General features: G+C 34.8%; 1 protein-coding gene across 1 annotated transcript; it reads left to right on the forward strand.

Moving 5' to 3' along the window:
* Positions 1–8384: 8384 nt before the first annotated feature.
* Positions 8385–8773, forward strand: LOC123940613 (60S ribosomal protein L31-like). Its single transcript, XM_046003548.1, is given in 1 exon segment — positions 8385–8773. A coding segment is annotated over 1 exon segment (375 nt). The 3' UTR covers positions 8760–8773.
* Positions 8774–25290: the final 16517 nt, after the last annotated feature.

Here is a 25290-nt window from a genome sequence, read left to right on the forward strand (position 1 = left end):
TTAAGGAATTTTTAACCTAATGTGACAGAATAGTATAGAAGATAATACAAAATAAACAACATTTGGTACACTGTGAGGGTCATAAGAATTTTTAAAAATGCTTTGGGGACCCAAGCAATGACTGAGGGTATGTGAGTACAGAATGCATGGTTAATTGACAAAGGAAAATAACATTTAAATAAATGAAGTTGAACACTACTTTAGAGCAATTTCACAGACACTGTTAGGTAGTACATAAGACTGGAATAAACAACTTGTATTATTTTTCAAAAGAAATAAATCAAATAGAAGGAAGTCATGATTTAATATTACTGGTTGTAAGAGCCAAGAAAACAAACCAAATGAAGAAACAAATAGAGTGCAATCCTTGTCTAATGGTTCTCAATAGTTAGCACCTAAATCCTTATTAAAAATTCAAACATAAGATTCTCTCCCTTAGAGAATTTGGTTCAGTAGGCCTAGGGTCCATCTGGAATTTTTAATAATTAATAAAAATATTTTTATTTAAGCAATCCATGCAAATGTATTTAAAACAATACCCTACTTTTTAGGAATGCAATTCACTGAATAATGTGTTTTTTGGGTGTTGAGTTGGATGAATTCTTTATAGACCTTGGATACTAGTTCATTATCGATGTGTCATTTGCAAATATCTTCTCCCATTCCATAGGTTGCCTTTTGGTTTTGTTGACTCTTTCCTTTGTTGCGCAAAAGCTTTTTAACTTGATGAAGTCCCAGTAGTTTATTTTTGCCTTTGTTTTCCTTGCCTTTGGACACTTGTCTAGCAAGAGGTTGCCGCCTGTGTTCTCTTCTAGATTTTGATGGATTCCTGTCTCACATTTATTCTTTCATCCATTTTGAGTTTATTTTTGTGTATAGTGTAAGAAAATAATCTGGTTTCTGTCTTCTACATGTGGATGTCTAGTTTTCCCAACACCATTTGTTGAAGAGACTTTTTTCCTTTGGATATTCTTTTCTGCTTTGTTGAAGATTAGTCAACCATAGAGTTTAGCGTCAATTTCTGGGCTCTCTATTTTGTTCCATTGATCTGTGTGTTTCTTTCTGTGCCAGTGCCATAGTGTCTTGATTATTACAGCTTTGTAATAGAGCTTGAAGTCTGGAATTGCGATGCCACCAACTTTGGTTCTTTTTCAACATTCCTCTGGCAATTTGGGGTCTTTTCTGGTTCCAAACAAAACAGTATGGGAATTCCTCAAGAAGTTAAAAATAGAACTACCCTATGCCCAGCAATTGTACAACTAGGTACTTACCCCAAAGATACAAATGCATTGATCCAAAGGGGCACCTGCACCCTAAAGTTTATAGCAGCAATGTCCACAATAGCCAAACTATGGAAAGAGTCCAAATATCCATTGACAGAGGAATGGGCAATGAAGATGTGGTATACATCTACAGTGGAATACCACTCGCCATCAGAAAGGATGGAATCTTATCATTTACATCAACACAGATGGAACTGGAGGGTATTATGCTGAGCAAAGTGAGTCAAACAGAGAAAGACAATTATCACAGGTGGAATATAAGAAACAGCACAGATGATCATAGGGAAGGCAGGGAGAGAAAACCAAATGGGAAGAAATCAGAGAGGGAGATAAACCATGAGAGCTTCTAACTAAAGGAAACAAACTAAGGGTTGCTGGAGGGGAGGTGGATATGTGAATGGGGTAACTAGGTGATGGGCTTTAGGGAGGGCATGGGATGTGGTGAGCACTGGGTGTTTTGTGCAACTGATGAATTACTGAACTCTACGTCTGAAACTACTGATGTACTATATATTGACTAATTGAATTAAAAGAAAAATAAATAAATAAAATTATTCACATTAAAAAAAAGGAATACAACTCACAAAATATTTACATTTAAAAAGTAAATAAATAAGAGTGCATTTCATTGATTAGTGATTCCAAAAGAGAATTCTTTCTTGAACATAGTTCAAGGGCTATGTTAATCAGTAAAAAAACAAATCTGACAATACAAAGATAAATTACTTCAGTGAATTAGGATTTAATGAATCATTATGCCTACACATGAAACTAATTGATTATCTCTGATTTTAAAAGATTATGTACAAAAAAGTTGATAATGAATAAATGATATAAACTCTAGAAGATGACATCTATAAGAAGAATAAATGAAAGGACAATAAAAGGAAAATAGTTTGAGCAATGAGATTCTAAGGAAACAGAAAGAAAAATTGGTTAGTTGGGGAAAATAGTGTTATAATAAAACTATCTGTTACATGGAAAGTATAATTAAACCTAAATAAGAGTGAAATAAGCCAAATGTATTTGAAAAAGTCATGAGATATCAGAGCTGTTTCCGAAGAGATAATGTTTCCAACCCATACACGTGACATATAGGAATTGGCAGGAGATCAGGACTATAAAATGAACTAGAGGAACCATAATTCACAGTCTTTGCAATTATAAACTGCAGTGGTACCACATGACTGACTTTTGCCAAATGCTCTACAATTAAAAAAAAAAAAGTAGTTTGGAAATGACATAATATGTGACATTAAGTACTATATTGCCAAACTCAAATATTTACCCTTAATTTTAGTGTCTGAACACAAAGGGGGAAAAAAGCTGATAAAGAAAAACAGGTAACAGATATCATTAGGTGCTAACATGGATTAATATGAGTAATTCTGAAACATATTTCAAAGGATGGCTCAGTGGTTTGGGCCGCTGCCTTCGGCTCGGGTCATGGTCTCAGGGTCCTGGGATCGAGTCCCGCATCGGGCTCTCTGCTCGGCGGGGAGCCTGCTTCCCTCTCACTCTCTCTGCCTGCCTCTCTGCCTACTTGTGATCTCTCTCTGTCAAATAGATAAATAAAAAATCTTAAAAAAAAAAAAAAAAAAAAAAAAAAAAAGATATTCTCTTAAAAAGAATTCCTTGGTCCAAAATATTAATAAGATCCACCCTGGATTATATTTTTCTTGCATATATATTATTTATATTAACATAAAAAAACCTCACAGAATGCCTACAGTTTGTAAATATCATCTTTTTTAAATCATTTTATAGCCCAGAATGTCCCAAATATACTTAACCATAGAAAATTACACTTCATTTTTCATTGGAATACATCATATCAAAAATACAGATATACACACATAATAAGTGCAAATTATACCACACTAACATTATTTTCTTTTTTATGTTTGTGTGCCATAGAGTTATTGGTAGAACACATGAACTCACAAATATGTTGTGTGTTGAATTTAAAAATTTCCTGATAAAAAGTGTTTTGAGATTCTTGATATGGTCTAGCGGAGGCACAAGTTAATCAATTTATTTGCTCATGGCTTTGACACCAAAAGTTAATTAAGATTGACATCTAACTAGGAAGAGGATTTATTTTTAATGACATTTTACAAATCTCTGTTCTTGCCCTTTTCCATATTTTTTTAATGAACTGGAGAAAGATAAAGGAGGTAGTCCTATCAAATTTTAGATTAACACATATGATAGAAATAGCTATGCTTTTGGAGTAAAACCTAAAATAAACAGGATAGAATAATGGATTTAATTCTAGAAATTAAAAGTTAAAAGACAAGTCAGTCCTTCATCCCTATGTTGGTGTAAGCCTGTTGCATACTGATGAGCTGGGTAAAGACTCTAAAAAATAAGCAAAATAGAAAAACTGTGAAGGGGTTGCAAAATAGAATTGTGATCCATTCAAAGGTGATTTTACCAGTTTATTTTTTTCTCCTTTCCTCTCTTAGGTCTGCCCAAAGTGTAGGCAGCTATTGCTGAGCTACCTGGCAGAACAGCATTGCAGGAGAGGAAAATATAACATATGAGTTTCCCAGGGATGCCATAGCGAGGTACCACATATTGAATGGCTTAAAACAATTAAAGTTTTTCTCACAGCTTTGAAGGCCAGAACCCCAAAATCAACCTGTTTGTAGGTTCATGTTTCCTCTAAACCTTTAGGGAAGAATCTTTTTTAAGTTTTAATTTTATTTTTATTTACTTATTGCCTCTCCCAGCTTCTGGTATTTGCAGGCAATATGGTGTTTCATGGCTTGTAGATATAGCCCTCTAATCTCTGCCTCCATATCCCACGGCCGTCTTCTTCCTATGCGTCTCTGTCTTCAGAGACATGACATTCTCATCTCTGTGTGTGTCTGTGTGTCTTCTCCTCTTATAAAGATTAAAAAAGAAAAAAAAGATTCCAGTCACATTGAATTTTTTAAAAGATTTTATTTATTTATTAGGGGGGCACATGAGCAGGGGAGAGGGGCAGAGAGACAGAGGGAGAGGGAGAAGTAGACTCCCAGTTGAGCAGGGAGCCCAATGCAGGGCTTGATCCCAGGACCCTGAGATCATGACCTGAGCCAAAGGCAGACGCTTAACTGACATAGCTGCCCCTCTAGTCATATTGGATTAAAGGCCCATCAGATTCCAATAGGAAATCATTTAACTTAGATATTTATTACGTCTACAAGGACCCTATTTCCAAGTAAGGTCAATTAACAAGTACCTGGGGTTAGGACTTTAACATATTTTTGTGGAGAGAAACAGTTCAGCCCACAATACTCAGAAACCTCATTTTTCTGAAGAAAAGAAATGGTAAATGGGGGTCTGTTCAAGCAGAAGATTGTGGAGAGACTCCTGGAGAGGAAACAGAGAAGGCGGGCACCCTATTTCCATATGTGAATAAGAACAAGTTTAAAGTTCAGTCCTGGGCTCATACACAGAACAACAACAACAAAAAGGCAAGCAACATAGCAAAGTCTTTGAGAACTGCACAGTTATTTAACGGTGGCCCAGGTCTCAGATTAATTTCCCAGTGGTATATGCATGGACAAATCCAAACAAGCCTAAGCTTTGAAAAATGAACTAAAAATTATACTGTGAGTGCTTATTTCCTGAAACTACCACAGCTTATTGCCCAATAAAACCAACAAAACAAAACAAAAACCTAACATTCTCCTGAAGAGAGGCTCTGCCCAACATAACATTCAAAACAAACTTACAGGGTATGATCCAAATTTGCTGAACACACAAAGAGCAACAGATATCTGACCAGCTCTTAACTGGAAACAAAATCAGTTGCTAAGCCTGAGTAAATCTAGATAGTGTAATTATCAGACAAAATTTTAAAGCAGCTATTATAAATATGCTTCACTAAATTAATAAAAGAATAGAAGTTCTCAGAATAGAATTAGAAACTATAAGTAAGAAGAAAATGGAGGGGTGCCTGGATGATTCAGTCACTTATGTGTCTGCCTTCAGCTCAGGAGATGATCACAGTGTCCTGGAATTGAGCTTCATGTCAGGCTCCTTACTCAGCAGGGAGACTGCTTCTCCCTCTCTCTCTGCCACCCCCTAGTCTCCACTTGTGCTCCCTGGTTCTGTCAATCTTTCTGTCAAATAAATATATAAAATATTTTTAAAAGTAGAAGAAAATGGAAATGTTAGAATAAAAAAAACAAATATATAAAAGTTTTAAAAAGTCACTTGTTGGACTGAATAGGAGAATGGAGATGAAAGTGAAAAGAATGACTAAACTTGAACATAGACCTATAGAATATATTCAGTCTGAAGACTGGAAAGAGAAAGTTTGGGGAAAAAAAAGTGAATAAAGCGCCAAAGACCTAGTAATAACATCAAAATAACTACCATTAATGCTGCTGAAGTATCAGAAAGAGAAGAGAAAGTTATTAGAACAGAAAAAAAAATTGAAACAATAATGGCCAAAATTTACCAAATTTGGATGAGAAACATACACTTAGAGATTCAGAAAATTCAATGAACTCCAAACAGGAGGAACTTTAGAAACAAAAACAAAAATACACATACATGTGCACATATAGAGACATAGCACAAGTGAAACTGCTGAATTCAAAACTTAAGAGAAAAAGGCTTCAATGCAGCCAGAGAAAATAACACATTATATACAGGACAACTCAAACCACTTCAGATTGCTCATCAAATACATGGAGACCAATGATAGCAGCACATCCCCTTAAAATTTTGGTGGAAAACACCTTTCCACCTAAAATGCCATATCCTGAGAAAATATGTTTCAGGAATAAAGGCAAAGTAAAGACATTTTCAAATGATGAAAAAAACTAAAAGATTTCACAAACAGAAGACCTGTTCTGCAAGTACTTCTAAAGGACGTTCTTTGACCTACAAGGAGATAATACCAGAGAGAAACATGGATCTATAGGAATTAGAGACCATGACTACAGAAATACTAAATAGCTGGTATTTTTCTATTTAAGTTATACACATACACATATATAAAATCTTGAGGTCTACTATGTATGCATACATAACAAATAGCATGACTATACATAAAGATCATAGAGGGAGGGAAGAATTTACATGGTTGCAAACCTTCCATATTTCAATAGCAATAGCATAAGAAGCCGACAGGGAAAGGTTTGATATGTATATTGTAATTTTTAGGGCAACTACAGGCCATAAACCAATATGTAATTTAGCATTATTCATATAATTCAGAAGATATTAGAAAAGATGGAACTGAGAAATAAAATAAGGGAGACCAGTCAGAAAAACAAATGGTAAATAACTGAATTTAGTAGACCTAAATTCAACTATGTCAGTAATAACACTAAGTAGTAATTGTTGAACTACTCCAGTTAAAAAGCAACATAACATTTAAAATATTCAAGGTAAAATCCAATATTCATACTACAGCACAGATTGAATAGGAATTACTATACAGAAAAAAAACACAATTTAAATATAACACAATGATGAATCAAAAGTAAAGGAATAGAAAAAGATATAGAATGCAAACAGAAAACCTAAGTCTGAAAGGACTTGTGTGGAGAGGAGAAGGGAGTTGGGGGAAATTGAAGGGGGAGATGAACCATGAGACACTGTGGACTCTGAAAAACAATCTGAGGGTTTTGGAGGGGAGGGGTTGGGAGGTTGGGTGAGCCTGGTGGTGGGTATTATGGAGGGCACGTATTGCATGGAGCACTGGGTGTGGTACATAAACAATGAATTCTGGAACACTGAAAAGAAATTTAAAAATAAATAAAAATTTAAAAAATACATTAAAAAATACAGATAAACAAGGCTTCCCCCCAAAATTATTAGATGAGAGCTATAGAGGGACATAGAGTGATACAAGGGAAATATGTATCAGGAAGACTTAACAATTGAAAATGTATATGCATCTAAAAATAGAAGCTCATCTGAATAAAAAATGGACAACATGGGGGAGAAAGTAAAAAAAAAAAAAAAAAAAAGCAAAAAAACAAAAACAAAAACAAAAACCCCCCTGCAATCTGTGGTTATAGTAGACGATTGTTACATGTTGTGGAACAATAGAGAAAAACTTCCGTGTTTTTGTATAGTTAGGGATCTGTGAAAAAATTGTACTGAAACTTGGAATTTTAGCTATAAGCCTTGGAAGATAATTTAAGTCTAATTAGATAGACAGCTCCAGAAAGATTTACCTCTGTGGGTGCATGTGTCTATATTTCAAGTGGTGGCCAGAGTTAGGATCACAAGAGATACGAGGTTATAAAGCTGGAGGTTATACCTGTTTAACCTGTTTTTCTAAATTCATCACTTTGTTCATGCCTTTAAGTAAATGTGGTTAGCAGCAAAGAGACCCTTACCTTCTCTAACTTAATGTGGCTGCTGAAAATGGAAATGTTTTTATTTTCTTTTTGCAACAAATATTTTTGTATAACTTCAGAAGTAATATAACATATCAATTATTAGGTTAAACAGTGAGGATGGTAATTATCAATGAAGTGTGAAATACTAAAAAATGGACAAAAGACTTCACTGCAGTATGAATGCAGAACAGATATTTAATAATAAAAATGTGTTAAAAAGAAGGAATCTAAAGGAACTTTCCAATTCATTTAGTAACCAAAAAGATGATGCATGTGCTTGGTGTACCTATATTTGTTATTTGCTTATGAACAAAAACTGTTTTCTATGACCACTAAAAGGATGCTATACAAATGGATTCAAGTCATATGAGTACCAAAACGGAAATCTGAGTAGCTAGAGTTTACAAGGACTACCATAAGAATGGGGGATATTAATAGGAGCCTGAATGCCTAGAGATATTTAGAGCATTGACCAAAGAGATTTTAAAAATCTTCGAATTAACCTATAGTCTTTCTTAGTGCCTGGTGGGCTCCATCCGCCTCTTATATTACATACTAAATGCTAAGTTTCTTTCACAGAAATCAAATCATAAGATTTGATTTGATTTCTGTGAAAGTTAGCCATTTAAAATATTGCCATCAATGGAGAAATAAGCAAAAGAAACCTCTTAGGAGTCATGAAAATGAAAAGTACAACACTGCTATTTTGAACCATAGGAGACTTTTCCAATCAGGGTCCAGCAAAATGGTTCCCACTAAGAGGGGTGACGAAAAGAAAGGCCATTCTGCCATCGATGAGGTAGTGACCAGAGAATACACAAGCAGCATTCACAAGCACATCCATGGAATGGGTTTCGAGAAGTCTGCCTCTCAGGGACTCACAGACATCCGGAAATTTGCCAGGAAAGAGATGGGAACTCCAGGTGTGTGCACTGACATCAGGATCAACAAAGTTGTCTGGCAGGAAGGAATAAGGAATGTTCCGTAGCATATCCATGCGCGGTAGTCCAGAAAATGTACTGAGGATGAAGATTCACCAAACAAGCTGTATACGTTGGTTATCTATGTACCTGTCACCACTTTCAAAAATCTACAGACAGTTAATGTGGATGAGAACTAATTGCTGATTGTCAAATACAGGTATAGAACTGAAAAAAAAATAGGAGAAACTTAAAAATCAACTGTTACTAATTATAAACTTGTGTGTATATATTTAAAGCCAACAAATTGAAAGTAGGTACAAGTGAGGTGAAGAAACCAAACTGAGGAATTAGAAAAAATAAACAGGCAAGCACAGTTTGCTATCAGAAGACATTTATAATTCATATAAATAGACTTATTACCCAACAAAACCCTTTGAAAATATCAAGGGGAAAGGACTCAAGAATATTCTTTATGCTATATTTAAGCATAAGTAATGAGGAAGTATATATATTTTAATATAAGATAGTAATATTTTGTTTTCTGGTTATTTGTCATCTGCCTCTCTTAAGAGGTTTTTGGTTATAAGTAACAGAAAAGGAGAGGGGTCTCAAAGCATGGTACATAAGAGCTCCTATTTTCCCAATTTGGCTGTTGTCCATTCTTGAGGAACTTCTCCCTACCCTGGCTTGATATTATAGGTAGAAGATTATAGAAAAAGCAATGATGGAGCACCTAGGTGACTTGGTCAGTTAAGCATCTGCCTTCAGTTCAGGTCATGATTTCAGGGTCCTGGGATCTAGCCCCACATCTGTCCCACTTCCTGCTCAGCAGAGACTCTGCTTGTCCCTCTGCCCCTCCCCTCACTCATGCTTGCTTGCTCTCTGTCTCTAAATAAATAAATACATACATACATAAATACCTAAAGCAATGACATATGCAGTAATATGCACCAAAAGTCCTGTAGAAGAGAGAGTGTCAAAACTGGGACATTTTATTGTCAGTAATTGCTAAGAAGAATGGAGCAATGAAATTTGACTATTGGATTTTTACTTTTAAGTCATATTAGTAAACAAACTCGAATTCTACCAAAGGAAAGAAGGAAGCATTGGTTGTTATTTAGATGACTAGGAAAGGCCTGCCATATTATCAGAACATTAAACATTAATGAAGGTTGTTAAAATACAACAATACTTTATTTTTTTAATTTTAATTATATTTTATTTTTAAAATGTTTTAAAAAGATACATATTTTTTATAATGTTCAGTTAATCACCATATAGTAAGTACATCATTAGTTTTTGATAGGTATTAAGGAGGGCACATATTGTGATGAGCACTGGGTGTTTTATGCAATGAATCATTGAACACTACAACCATACTTTAAATTTTGTGGTGAAATGAGACCAAAATGGCCAACAGAATCAAAACAAATCTTGGAATGAAAGTGTGGCCAGAGAGCATAATTCCAGATAAATAAAAATTTGGAAATCTCAAAGAGCTATTCAAGATAATTGGAGGATTAGAACCATAGAAGTATTAAAAAAAATAGGAGATACACTTCTTAAAACTTGTATCATTAATTTATCCACCATTTCCATTATTTAAAAACTGTTTCCTTGAGTACTTTCTTTATAGGCGGCATGTATCCATAGCATTCGGTGGCTAGTGATTAGTAATATGTATGTATGTGTGTGTGTATATATATATATATATATCCTGCATCATTTTGGGCATTGCAGGAATAGAATCTAGATAAAGATAAAGATAAAAAATATAGATAAAAGATAAAGATAAAAAATAAAGATAAAGAAACAAAAAATAATTTATAAAATATAATAAATAATAAAAACATAGTATCACAAGGCACAGATGAAGAGCTCCTTTATATAATAATGATACTGAGAACCTCTCAGACAATGTGGTTTACATGGTATCAGCTATTGAAAGAATTAGTGGGGAAAATGTCAAAAGATAAAATATAATCAAGAATTTGAAGGAATAGAAGGGCACCTGGGTGGCACAGTCAGTTAAGCCTCTCACTCCTGATTTTAGCTCAGGTCATGATCTCAGCGTTGTGAGATAGAGCTGTGTTGGTTTCTGCACTGGGCATGGAGTCTACTTAAGATTCATTCTCTCTCTCTCTCTCTCCCTCTGACCCTCCCCCCCAAAACATAATGAGAAGGAATAGAAAACCCACAGAAGCAAATAACTGAAGGAATTTAGTGGCCACTACACAGTGATCAAGGAGAATAGTGATCTATGAAGAAATTAGAGAGGTTATAGAATCTAAATCATTAAGGACATAAATTATGAAAAGTATTTTGCATCTTATCTTCATCCAATGAGTACCTGGAAAAGATACAGATTTAACTGGTAAACTAGAAAACAAGCATAGGATTCTAAGACACAGGACAACTTAGTATAGTAGTTAATATCTATACAAATTAAAGTTATTTTTTTCTCTCTTTTCCCTTCTTTTTTTTTCTCTGATTTCTTTCCATTTTCCTTTCTTCCCATTTCCTCTCCTTCACCACAATTTCCTTCTCTCTTATTTTCTTTCTCTTCTTCTTTTGCTCTTCCTCCTCCTCTTCATTTTCTTTTTCTTCTTTAGCAGGAGCAAGTCTAGGAACTTTATTAACCTGTGTATGAAATCTTTTTAGTTGATTGTGCCTTATTTGGTTATGGAAGTTGGGATTGTATGGGAGCATCATTGAAGAATGTTGATGTATAGGGAAAAACTTAAGGAAGACACCTCATTATGTTATGGGAATGCATAGAAGAGGGGTCACTGTACAATTTATATTCAAACTCTTTACAGATCCTAACTTCCTTTCATATTTATGAGAATCTCTAGAAATGAATTTGGAGATTTAAGCCAATATTGAGGTGTAGGAAACCTGGTAGCATTCATTAATTAATTCAACAAAATGTATTTGTTCAGTATTCAGGTCCTAGAGCTCATACCTAGAGTCTCTGTCACTGAATTTGTTACTTAATTACCTACTGTCTGGAATCCTAATGGGATATGTGAACACCTTATCTGTTGAGGAGCCCCCTACCTATCTGAGAACATTTATTTTGTAACTTACTACATTCAATAACAATATAAAACATAGAAGAGTATTTGTTTCTGAATAGGTATTCAATAATTGTTTTGGAGTCAAATAACTATACAACAATAGTCTATTTCAAGTTCAATATAATTAGGCGCTAGGTCACATTAATCTTTACATAAAAGATACACTAGCTTATTACTAAGAAAATATAAGGCATTCCATATATTTCTCGAGTAAATGAACAGGTGTATTAAGCTTTAAATTTCAGCATTCACAAGATATCAAATAAAACACATTGTCATAATCATCAAATCATGTAATAATCCATAGACAATTTTTATTTCATTTTCTTTCCCCAATTTTCTGGAAAACTCTGAAGAGTGAAACGAAAGTGAAACATTTGGTTGAATTTCAGAATTTACCTAAAAAATGCATCCAAGAACAGGTAGAATATCTTCAAAGATTTCCACAGGTATTATCAGGCTATCCAGAGGGAGATAAAATAGCAACTGAAGCTATCACTAGCAGTTAGTGGTAAGCATCCCCAAAGCAGAAGGCTAAACTGTGTGAAGAGTACTGTGGGGGACTCCCTGCATTGCAGTAGAAGTTCACAGGAATTCATAAAGAGGCTACTTACATGAGTCTATCATTCAAATGGTATGTAAAAGTTTGTATGGAATATCTTCTATCTGTTTAAAATGCACGATTAATTCTCAATTTAGTATAGGTACCTAGTAATACAATTAGAATTACAGTTTCAGTATTTTCATCTCACATTTTAATGTGAAAATGAAATAATATATTGCTGTCAGTGAATTAAGTTATGGTAAGCAATTTGTCAGTAATAAATTTGGGTAATATATCCAAACGAGAATTCAGATTTACAATTCACTTTTGCAGCATGATTAAGCCCATAATGAACCATTTGATTCACTTGATCATAGTTTTATTCAGTATCCAGACCTAAACTAAGCTATATTCAATTGATTGAGTTGCTCATATTATAATACATAAATATTTAAGTGATTATTCAGATAATACTGCACTATTTTTCAAAACATTTTATCATACATTATATATGTGCATATATACAACATATATAAAAATACCTAATCATACACATACACTGAAGTCTGACTCTGTGTTGTGCTCTGGGCTATAGGGAGTGCTAAATTAAGGCTCACAAACAGTTTGGAATTAAGAATACAATACATTAGGGAAATTTCCTGAAAGTAGAACTATGTGTTCAATGTCTGGGTAGGGTAGGGATTGGGAAAAGTTGTTACCATACCAGTCTTCATTAAACCACTTTTCTCAAAATTGAGCACAGCTACCAAAGTTTTTCAGTAGATCCACTGTATCTAGGACTGCTAATCTCTTTCTTTTTTATGAAGTAGGCAAAGATATTGTCCTACTCATAAGCTTGCCATCACTCCTCTCTATAGGTACTACCTCTATGAGTACTGCCTCTATAGGTACTTTCTGAAATGGGAATTGGTAAATAATGTAGTAAATGTAAATTATATGAGAAAACCTTCAGTAAGCATGAAATGGAGCTGTGTTTCAACATTCAGTTGTTCTACTGCAGACTGTCCAAAGTAAAGACTGTTCAGTCATTAAGGATATTTAATAGTTTAGAACATATAGTCTATGGTGATAGAGAGTGTGATAATATGAGAAATATTCTTGTTGACTTTAATTCTCAATGTATATACACACAGAGAAATCTTGCAAAGACACCTTGCTGTGAGTAGACATTCAAGGAGAATGTATAGTTAATGTGTCCTAAGTTAGAAAACTAGATAGTAGACTTTTCAACATGGGCATATACAAAGTATATTTATATTTTAGCTCTTCCTTTTGATATGGTTTTTTACATTTATGCAAAAGTTAAAGGTTTATAGAAAATTAATATGTACCAAGTGTTAACATATGTTAGAGGTGGACAATGATAGCCTGAAATGAGTCATATTCATTGAATGCAGTATACTATTCATAGATTGTACACATGTACATTATCAATATATACCCAGTGGTGGTTTGCTAGGGCTGCCATAACAAAATACCACAAACTGCGTGGCAAACAACTGAAATTTATTTTTCTCACTGTTCTGGAAGCTGAAACTCCAAGATCAAGTTGTCAGCAGATTTGATTTCCCCTGAGGCTTCACTCCTTGGTTTGCAGATGACTGCCTTCTCACTGTGTCCTCACATGAGCTTTCCTTTCTGTGGATAAAGCTTATCCCTGGTGTCTCTGAATGTCCAAATTTCCTTTTCTTATAAGAACACCAGTCAGGGGGTGCCTGGGTGGCTCGGTGGGTTAAGTCTCTACCTTCAGCTGGGATGGAGCCCCACATCAGCCTTCTGCTCAGCAGGGAGCCTCCTTCCCTGCCCCCTGCCTGCCTCTCTGCCTACTTGTGATCTCTCTCTCTCTGTCAAATAAATAAAGTCTAAAAAAACAAAAACAAAAACAAAACAAAAAAACTCACCAGTGAGATTGGATTAAGTTCTACCTGAAAGGTTTCATTTCAACTTAATCACCTCTTTAAAGTCTTTCTCTCTCTAAATAAGTCACATTTTGATGTATTGGAGGTTAGGGCTTCAACACAGAAATTTGGGGAGGGGGAGACAAACTTTAGTCCATAGCAGTAATGTAATAACTGCATATGAAATGAAATTCTTTATGATAGGACATTTGACTTTATGTCTTTCCTATGCTCTTTAATTTTACAAGTATCAAATTGAGTTTGTATTCCATATTCCAATAAAACTATTTGGATGCATAAAGAATAATAATAATGTACTGAGATTTTACATATCTTCTGTTTCACAGAAGGGAAGCAGCCTCAGGTGATAGATACTTGTTTTAATTGTTGAATTGAGGCAAAGTGTCATGTTTAAAATAGAAAGAGGAGGACTGTCATTTTACAGATAGGTAAATAGCTGTAAACAACTTATATGTAAAAGTAGAGAAAATTTGTAAGAGGTAAGTGTACTGACTTCTAATCTCCATCTTCAGTTACATTGGCTATAATTGGTGTTGACCACAGTAGACTGAGTACTTTTAGTCCAAACACTGAATTCCTGGTCAAGATCCTCTGGTCATGTCCCACCTCACTCTTTACTCACACCATCTGCTCTAGGATGTCTGCTTCCCATTTTAGAGATTCTAATTGCTGGTCCCCAAGAAATATTCGAATTGACTTGTTATTCCCTTCAATTTCTGCTTAACATTGCATATCTCTTCTAACTCAAACCCATGAGGTCTGTGCTGTCTGTTATTTACATTCTCTACCTGGGATCAACATTGCTCTTTAACCCATGGTGTGAGAGTGAGGTTAAATCTTTCACAGCAGAGATCTTATTCTGTCAACTACATACCTTATTCTTACTCTGTTCTGTCAACTATATACTATATATATATATATGTATGTATATATTCACATATGTGTGTATATATGTGTGTATATTTATGTACATATGTGTGTGTATACACACACACACACACACACACACACAGAGTTAACAATGCCTCAAGATGTTGTCCCTTTATTGTTTTCTTTCCAAAGTCCTTACAAAATAAGTTGATCATACCATTATGTTCTTAGAAAACAAACAAAAAATGAAAAACAAACACAAACAAGGAAACAAAACAACCATATAAGCAAAAGCTTGCAGCCCACTTGGAAAGTTATTGAAACTCTTGATAAGATAAAAATTAAAGGGAGTCCATAGTCTCTTATGGTGGGTAATAGGGAGGGCACGTTTTGCATGGAGCACTGGGTGTTGTGCAAAAACAATGAATACTGTTACGCTGAAAAAATAAATAAATTAAAAAAAAAAAAATATATATATAAAATTAAAGAGAGTCATCAGCATCTTCAGATATTTCTCCAGATATTTCTCCCAAAGATTATAAGTGTGCTGGTATGGGAAAAGTTGACATCTTTTGACAATAAGCCACAACCTAAAAATGCGCATTAACCACATTTCCAATGGAGATCATTTTTTTCTTTGCATACATGAACCGTAATACATTTCAGGCTATCCCATGAAAGTGCCATACAGGGAAAATATTCATTCATTTCCCTCTATCTGTGGGCAGGGGTACTCTGCTTTCAAATTGTTGCTGTTTTCTGTCCTCATAAATACAAATTCTCTATCACTTATTTCAAATAACCTGAAACAATGAATTATTTTATATGTTTTAAATTTTGTATTAAAGTAGAGGAGTCAGGGCTTTTGTTTGCAAAGAACAAAAATATCCTTTAAATCGCCTCAAGAGGATATGAATTTATCAATTGCTATTAGATGTTCACAGACTCTTTTTTCTTTAAATTCAATTAGCCAACATATAGTATATCATTAGTTTCAGCTGTAGAGTTCAGTAATTCATCAGTTACATGCAACACCCAGTGCTCATCCCATCACATGCCCTCCTCAATGCCCATCACCCAATTACCCCATCTCCCCATCCCCCCCCACCCCCCGCCCCGGCAACCTGGAGGTTACCCGAGCAGCTCTCAGAATCTTAAGGAATGGTTGAGTACCAACCTTTCATGACTGATAATCAGCAGCATCAAGAAAATTATGCACAAGACTGTTCTAGTAGCAAAATACTGATCCAGCCATGCACAGGCACTATAGCTTGACCTGTGCGTGCTTCCATTGGGCACCATTGTGAGAACTACTGCCAAAATCTCCTTGAAAATGGAGCGTTGCTGCAGTCACGTAGGACATAATAACGAATTCTATGTGTTGCTTACTTCTCCACATGACCAATTTTTAGATGAAAACTTCACACATTGATTCTGATTTGTAGAACCTAGGCCAAATCTATGTACTCTGCAAGGAAAGGCAATTTTTTTATATTTTACTTTGGGAGAATTCTCAAACATGTGAAAAAATAGTCATGACAGGTGGCCAAAAAGAATGACGAATGCCTATTACATGGAGATAATGTGGTTGGTATATTTAATTAATCCTTTCAAGCTGAGCTTTAATTTGGAACAGGGGAACCAAGTAGAATAATCAATCATTTTCATGTAACCTAAAGAGACAAGAGAAGGAGGAATTACAATTAGTGTTCTCCATAGGTGTGGCTGGTAGGAAGCATATTCTTGGAAAGAAAAGAAGGATTTTTTTCCTTCTAAGAAATATAGTAATTTAGTAATAGTATCTCTTGCCTTGATTCCTAGAGAATAAATACTTTAATTAAAGATGGAAAAGGTATATAAAAAGATTAGTTCTATCCTAGAGATTCCTCTATTAGTTCAGTTACAAAAGTAAGAATAGTTAATTGCCCCAACTCACAGAACTCTATTTTGTATGTTATTGAATATATCAGGTTTTATATTTTTACCTATTTGGGGTTAGTCAAGGTTGAAACCAGTTATACTGAATTGTACTGTTAAGGAAAGGGAGGCAGGCAAAGGGATAGAGTAGGTAAATAAGGTAAGGAATGTTAAGTACAAAAGGCACATAAACTTTGTTTGGGGGGTGCCTGGGTGGCTCAGTCAGTTAAGCATCTGACTTCAGCTCAGATCATGATCTCAGGGTCCTGGGACTAAGCCCTGTATGATCACTAGTGGAGAGTCTGCTTCTCCCTCTCCTTCTATCCCTATCCCCCCTCCACTCATGGACACACACTGTCTCTCTCAGATAAAGAAAACATTAGCAGGAATTAAAAACAAACTTGACTGTTTTGATTTATCTCCGTTACTCTGTGAGACATTACCTGGCATCTGACTGAGGTAGGCTTGCTTTATAAGAATATGTGTGGATAGAAATTTATGGATTTGTATTTCTTTTTAAGAGTGATCTGGCTACTTTGAACAAGATCTCAGATAAGTTTTCAGTTGCATTTTTTCCTGTAACAATTGCACTCTCTACTTTCTTTGCTGTTGCAATAGATATAAACTTTGTGTCAATATGTAATTAATGGATTCACTTCCCTAAATTTTACTTTAAGGCTCATTTTTATTTTAAAACATGCTTTTTTTTTTTTTTAACCAAAAGGGTTATGATTAGGTTGGTGGAAGAGTAGTTAGGAAAGCATATTCCAGTTAAAGCCAAAGAAAGTACACCTTCGTGGAGTCAAGAAGTCTGCTCAGATTCCAAGATGACCTGCTGCATGTTGAGTGAAGTGGCAAACTCCTGAGAGAATAATTTGGGAAAGTTATATATTTATGCTTGATTATTATTCTTCAACACAATTGCATTCCCATGAAGATACTTTCCCTTTAATAATCTAAATCACGTTCTCAAATTCCCTGTGCTGAGGAGCAACAAATAATGCCTTATATCTCAGCATCCCCTTCCAACACAGAAATATGTGCCTGTGCCTCCATGCACACATACATTTAGCCATAGTTTTTAGTAAATTACTCTCCTTAGTCATATGACGCGATGCTACATAAAATACCTCCAAAATGACATGTTTTCCTGTTAGTATGATTTCAATAAAACTTTCTATTTCTTTATAGGTATTCAGAAATATTGTTCCATGATAGGGTAGATGATGAATGATATTTGTGTGAATGAAAGACCCATATGGGCTTATTCTAGATGCTCTGGTAGTTCTACTGCCCTATCTGTCCTGTTATGAATTTAAAGCAACCTTGGGAATTTTGTTGTGATAATTTTTTTAACTTTCAAAGGCAAAAAGAATAATATATTTTGAGTCTTGTTCATGCAATAAGTTCTCGCTAATTTGTTCTTCCATTTTTTCCTTTTTTAGATAAGTTACACCTTGATGGCCTTCTATTTTCTCTAATTATATCACATAATTAATTTGCCCCCTTCCAGCACTTTACACATATACCTGTTTTGAGGTATATCATTTTACTCACACTGACTGGTTACTTGTGGATCTCTCTTTGGTATTTCTAACCCCCAGAAAATACAACCAATAACTCAGCTTTATCCTTCTTGTTACATTACCAATATATGATTAATAGAAAGCATTAAGTCATTGTTAGCTAAATTAAAATAAAATTTGAAAATAAAATTATAAACTATTTAATAATATGTTAAATATGGAAAATGCTATAATTGGGCTCAGTCTTTTAGAAAGAGTATGTATGTATATATGTATATATATATGTACATAAAGGCATATACCTTCTAATTGATGAAAACAATGGCAGAAAGAAGTCAGAACCAGAAAAATTCAAATATAAATTCTAAATGCCATTACTGGTTTTAGAAAACAATTGGTATGCAGTAATAGGCTGCTGCCCTTTTTCTTTTATAATATTCCTAGAAACACAGAATTTGTATTGCAACTTTGAAAATAATTACCTATGGGAAATACTAGAACCTTACCTAAGATTGGATAGGAAACCACCTTCTCAACAGTTTTAAACAAGTCTTTAATTGTGGTTGGGTATAAACAGAGGTGGAAAGCATTGGTAATGCTTACCAATATTGGTAAGGTGTTATCTCCTTTACTTAATCTTATGTCAATGAAGTAAAAAAGATAAAACAGGGAACAAAAGAAAACTGCTACAAAATTTCAATTAATATTCTCAGATGAGAGGTTATTGCATCTACAGACAAAAATAGAAAATTATGAAATAAACAGTCATAAATATTTCTAGTAGTGGTATTCCTTTCCCTACTTTTAAGGCTTTCCTGATTAAAGTACCACAATTAATAGCATTATTTCTGAGTATTCAGTCTACACTGGGAGTATAGAATGGAATTACTAAAATAACCTTGGTAAATCTGACATTGATTTCATTGCTATATACATTTAATTAAAAAGGTACTTATTTTGCAAATGGAAAAGATATTTTTAAACTCCCTCAGTCCTATGAAATAAAAATGTCACTAAAGTCTTGTTTTCTTAATGAAATGTCTAATTCAGATTTTTTTCAAAAACTGAAATTCCAAATTCAATATTGTCCCATGGTGTCTATCTGAAATGTCACTGCAGTCTCATAACTAAAACAACTTTGTCTCAAATTAATCCACAGTCATGAAGCTGTAGTCTGGTGTGACATGTGTGCACCAAAATCTGGCCCTCAACCTCACCCCTGGACCTTTTCCCCCAAGTTTTTCTTTTCTTTACTTGTCCACAGATAAGTAGATACTTCTGTATTTATCCCCTACTTGTTTTACTGAGGTTCTCTTTTTGTGTCTAGGAGGACATTCATTCTGAGTTCGATGGACTACTGATGTTGGATATAAATTGGAATGAATTTTGTTCGTGAGTATGAAGTGGGGGAAAATGTAAACAGAAAACACTGATTATTAATACATATGTTCCTTTCAATTTTATTAAAGATTATTTGTTTATTTATTTGATAGAGAGAGACACAGCGAGAGAGGCAACATAAAAAGGGGGAATTGGGGAGGGAGAAGCAGGCTTCCCGCTGAGCAGAGAGCCCGATGCAGGGCTTGATCTCAGGACCCTGGGACCATGACCTGAGCCCAAGCAGACGCTTAACAACTGAGCTACCTGACTGAGCTACCCAGGCGCCCCTGTTCCTTACAATTTTTTTTTTAACTTTTTTTTTCCATTTTATTTATTTTTTCAGCGTAACAGTATTCATTCTTTTTGCACAACACCCAGTGCTCCATGCAAAACATGCCCTCCCCATTACCCACCACCTGTTCCCCCAACCTCCCACCCCTGACCCTTCAAAACCCTCAGGTTGTTTTTCAGAGAGCAGAGAAGGAAGCAGTTAAGTGTAAGAAAAAGAGGAAGTAGCAAGTAGCCGGAGCTTCCAAAGGTTGTAAAATGGAATGAGAGTCAACACTCTGATGGGGAGGGATAGATTAGGAATGAGTAATAGGTAGAAAGAGCACTCCTTCTAGACATTAGTAGGGGAGCAGTAAAGTGGGGCTGACTCCATCTGTAGATTTGTAGGTGGAAGTTGTTTAAATTTCATCTCATTGCTCAACTCTTTTCTATGAACATTATGCAAACACATCAACTAAAAATAAAATTGGATGTATAGGGTGTGAAAAATTTGGATAAGAATGGAAATTTTTGAAATATCTACTATGTAAAGGGAAGAAAAAATAAACGTGATAGGATTGCCAGCATTCAGTTTATGTTGAAGAGCATGAATATATAGAAGCACCCATCTGTGAGTGTGGGTAGATTTCTATGGATAGTGCTTAGGTTCAGAGGAGATGGAAAGATTTATCTAGGGTTGGAATTTTCCCTGGTTCTACTGAAAAGGCAATATAATCAATACAAGAGTTGATAGCCCTAGTCAGAAAAACCCAAGTTAGAAGGACAGCAATGGTTCAATTCTAAGGAGAAAAGAGTAGCTAATGTTTTTTGTTGTTGTTTTTGTTGTTTTAAGGTTTTATTTAATTATTTGACAGAGAGATCACAAGTAGACAAAGAGTAGGTAGAGAGAGAGGGGGAAGCAGGCTCCCCACTGAGCGGAGAACCGGACATGGGGCTCCATCCCTGGACTGTGAGATCATGACCTGAGCCAAATGTAGAGGCTTCATCCTGATTCACCCAGGCACCCTGAGTAACTAATAGTTTAAAGAGCTCTGCGAGGTCAAAAAGCAGTGGTGTTGTGCGTAACTGTGTGATAAAGCTAGACAGACAGGAGCTTGTCATGAAATCAAGGTACCTGAATATATCATTTCAAAGGTGGAGTTGTGCCAGATGATTTAAAATGTCCCAGGTGTGTCCACAGCAATGATTGGCTGAAATTGTTTTAAGTCTTACTCAACCACAAGCCTCAGTTCACATGTGTATACTTCTCACCAATCTAGTCAGTATTTCTAACCCAGTTTGCTTAAATATCTACTCTCTTTCTAATAAAACTAGATGTTCAGCATCATAACCCATATCCCTGTTAAGGGATTTCAGAGACATTTGTCCTGGGTGACTTATCAGCCAATTATTTTTGACCATCGCTGGATTACCTATCACAAAACACATTTTCACACTCAGATATTGCAAGCCTCAAAGTGAAAAATGAACTCACAGGGATAGTCACACACCAAGCATTACTAACCAGTTTATAGGTGGGGGTTATATATCACCAAAGGAACTATGCTTCCTTTACACTAAAGATCCTACCTATATGTGTTGTAAAATAGACAATCATCAACCAGCGGCATATAAGTCAGGGTAAATGACAGATTACACAGAGAATATTTCCTCTGCTGTGATAAACTATTCCATTACAACATAATAGCATGCAAGATCTAAAAAAAGAAAGACATAAGATCTAGGAGAAAAGGCATTCTATATAAGGAAAACAACCTCTATCCTGCCTTCTAATTCCCCAAATCTTTAAGTTTATATGCAGATTATTGTTCACAAAATATCTTCTAGGCTTTCTCTGTGCCTCTGATGTGATGGCAAAGACATCTGTCCTCTAACTTCTGGTGTGCTTTCTTCTGTGCATGCCGCTGCTATCTCTTTGCCTTGCTTTGAATCAAACTCCTAGGTTTCATCCATAGGAAAAAAAGAGCCCCTGTTCCCACCAATTCCTGTTTATAATTCTTTGAGGATGACTGTTTCCTTTTTCTTGTGTAATAATTCATCAGGGTACCAGTTCATCATCAATAATATCTATATTTTGTTAAATCTGTCTGAATAATATTATAATAAAAACTGACTGTTTACACAAGATGGAAACAAAGTATTCCTTTAAATAAATGCTAACTTATTGCTTATGTGCCAAAGAACAGTCTTTTTCTATAAGGACCTAGAATGGTCAAATAGAACCAAGGTAGGAGAAACTCCTTAAACTAGAAGTTTTTAAAAAAAAATGTACAATGTTTCAGAGTCCATTTGGATGTGGAAAGTCAAACTTCACCTGAATTATGTGTTTCAATATATTTTTGTTTGTATTTTAATTTTATTTAAATAAAAGCATTATCAAATTTGGAGAAGTGGACTGCTATGAATTGGGATTCTGTTTCCAGTAGGAAAGTCTTAACTCTTTGCCACAGAGTAAAGTGAAAAGTAATTTTTTCTCCTATTTTTGAGTTAACTTAGTGCAATGTTGTTTTCATGTATTTTCAGCTTCAGTTGAACTAAAGGAAATATTGAACCTGGAATTTATGCAGATTTCATTGGTTCAAAGAAGAAAATTCCCTTTGGAATCTTTGAAGGCAAATTCACCTTAACACTAGTGTGCAAATTTCCACCTGGTAGCTTTAGATGTGTGCAGCAAGAGACTACCCATCACTCTTGTCTTCTCATATTTCTCCTGAAATGAACACCTGTTTTTAATGGGGAATGAAATTATCCACATTGAGACCGCACAGGAGTTGCAGATGAATTGTAGGCTGTGATGTAGATATGAAAAATACTATCCAAATTTTATAATGAGGAAACTGAGAGTCAGAAAATGTAAGTTTAAGTAACTGCTATTATAGGATGAAGGTACAAATTCAGGTATACCCATCTTTCTTGAAACTGTAGTTTTTGTTTTTAATTTTTTAAAAATAATTTCCCTTGGTTCTCAGCTGAGAATTAGTTCACCCCCAGGGCACACTGGCAATATCTGAAGACTTTCTCTGGTTGTCACAACTGGAGGATGCTCCTGGCATCTTATAAGCAGAGGTCAAAATGCTGCTGAACATCCTGAAAGGTATGGGGCAGCACTCCACCCCTACCCCCACCAAAGAATTATCTGGCCTCTAAAGTCAATAGTGCCAAGTTGATATTGCCTAGATATTACTGTCTTAGATATTACTGATGTGTTTTAGTGTATGGAAAAACCTGCATTTACAGAGCCACTGTGGGAACAGAACAAATCTTTCATCCTTGTGTTTGCACACAAGCTTGCTGAAAAAAGCAAACTTGCTGGTTGAATTTCCTAGAACAAATAAGATGTCTCTGTAGTATTTCCCAGAATACACAGCTACACTTCAAGAGCACCAGTGTAACTCTTACTAGGTCACTAATCAAGTGGGAGAAACTAAAGCTGTGGGTCGTATAGCTGGGTCATTCTTTCCAACAAACTAATTAAGCTTAATGCATTGTATTCACACTCCATGAAAGCAAAAGGTTTGTTTTTGATCACAGGATTTTTCTGGCTTCAGTAATATTAAAGGGTCCTCAGTAGAGGCAAGCCTAAGCAAAGAAAGGAATACAGATTTAAACAACTATAAAATGAAAAGTAGTTTGCATATTTGGACAATACCTTTCTTCGAGGGCTATAAATCAAGATGCCCAAATAGAGGAAATTGAAAAGTCTGAGCTATATTTGTTTCTCATCAATCAAATAGTCTTAAACACAAAACTTGTTATGGTAGACAAAAATCAGTCATCTCTTAGTGAGTGTTTAAAAAAAAGTCTTCGTCATCAAGAACTTTCTTTCTTCTTTAACGCACCCATGGCTGACAAATACCGTGTTTATGTGGCTGCTCTCTGTGCTGCACGCATAAAGAAAAACAACACTGAATTTATCACTAGTATGCTTAATTACCATAAGCATGATTGTGGTTTATCTTTTCTTCTCACACAAACTTGTTTTAGAAATAACTTGGGGGTCCCTGGGTGGCTCAGTGGGTTGAAGCCTCTGCCTTCAGCTCAGGTCATGATCCTAGGGTCCTGAGATCAAGCCCCGCTGGGGCTCTCTGCTCAGCAGGGAGCTTGCTTCCCCCTCTTTCTCTCTCTCTGCCTGCCTCTCTGCCTACTTGTGATCTCTGTCTGTCAAATAAATAAATAAAATCTTAAAAAAAAAAAAAAGAAATAACTTGGAATACCAGTTAGAGAGGAATTGAATTTTCCTTTAAATATTTAGTATTTTTTAAAGTAAAAATAAAATAGATAAATTTACATCAGAAAATTTAACAAAGGAAAAGGAAAAGTCGAAAGTATATACAAATACACACAGACGGTACCCATTAATTTCCCAACCAGAAAGAAAAGATTCTTAACTTGTTAATGTACTATATAAAGCTGGGCTCAAAATACAGCTAATAGACTTTCATTTAACTTTTTTTTTTTTTAAGATTTTATCTGTTTATTTGACAGACTGAGATCACAAGTAGGCAGAGAGACAGGCAGAGGGGTGGGGGGGACCCTGGGATCATGACCTGAGCTGAAGGCAGAGGCTTTAACCCACTAGGCCACCCAGGCGCCCCTACTTTAACATTGTTATAAACATTTCCTATGTACATGAATATTCTTTGAAGTATTTTTAAATGCCTACTTAGTATAAAATTATTTAATTAGAGAAATTAGGCACACTTTTTGCAAAAACTTGAAAATAAAAGTGAAGAAACACAAGAAAACTTATCTAATTGCAATCATTTCAAATAACTAATGACACTGTTTTGAAGTACATTGCATAACATCTTATGCACACATCTTTATTGAAATATTTTATCAAAAAACAAGTTATATATGCAGACATAATGGTTTCTAACTTACTTTTTTTTACTCAAAATATCATTAACAAATTTAAACATGTTTAAATATTCCCTAAAATACTATCTTAATGACTATGTAGTATTTTATTGCATGTTTAAAATACTGTTATCTTAATAAATTCCCACTTTTGAATTTAAAATTTCATAATTTAGAAATTCTAAATAATGCTTCATAGAACATCCATATAGCAAAATCCTTGCCCACATATACATTACTACTTTTTAAAGAACTGTCTGGGAATGATATTACTCTCATAAAGAGAATGCATCTTTAAATAAATTTTGGATGTATATTGACAG

This window comes from Meles meles, chromosome 4 (assembly GCF_922984935.1).
Source record: "Meles meles chromosome 4, mMelMel3.1 paternal haplotype, whole genome shotgun sequence".
Lineage (NCBI taxonomy): Eukaryota > Metazoa > Chordata > Mammalia > Carnivora > Mustelidae > Meles > Meles meles.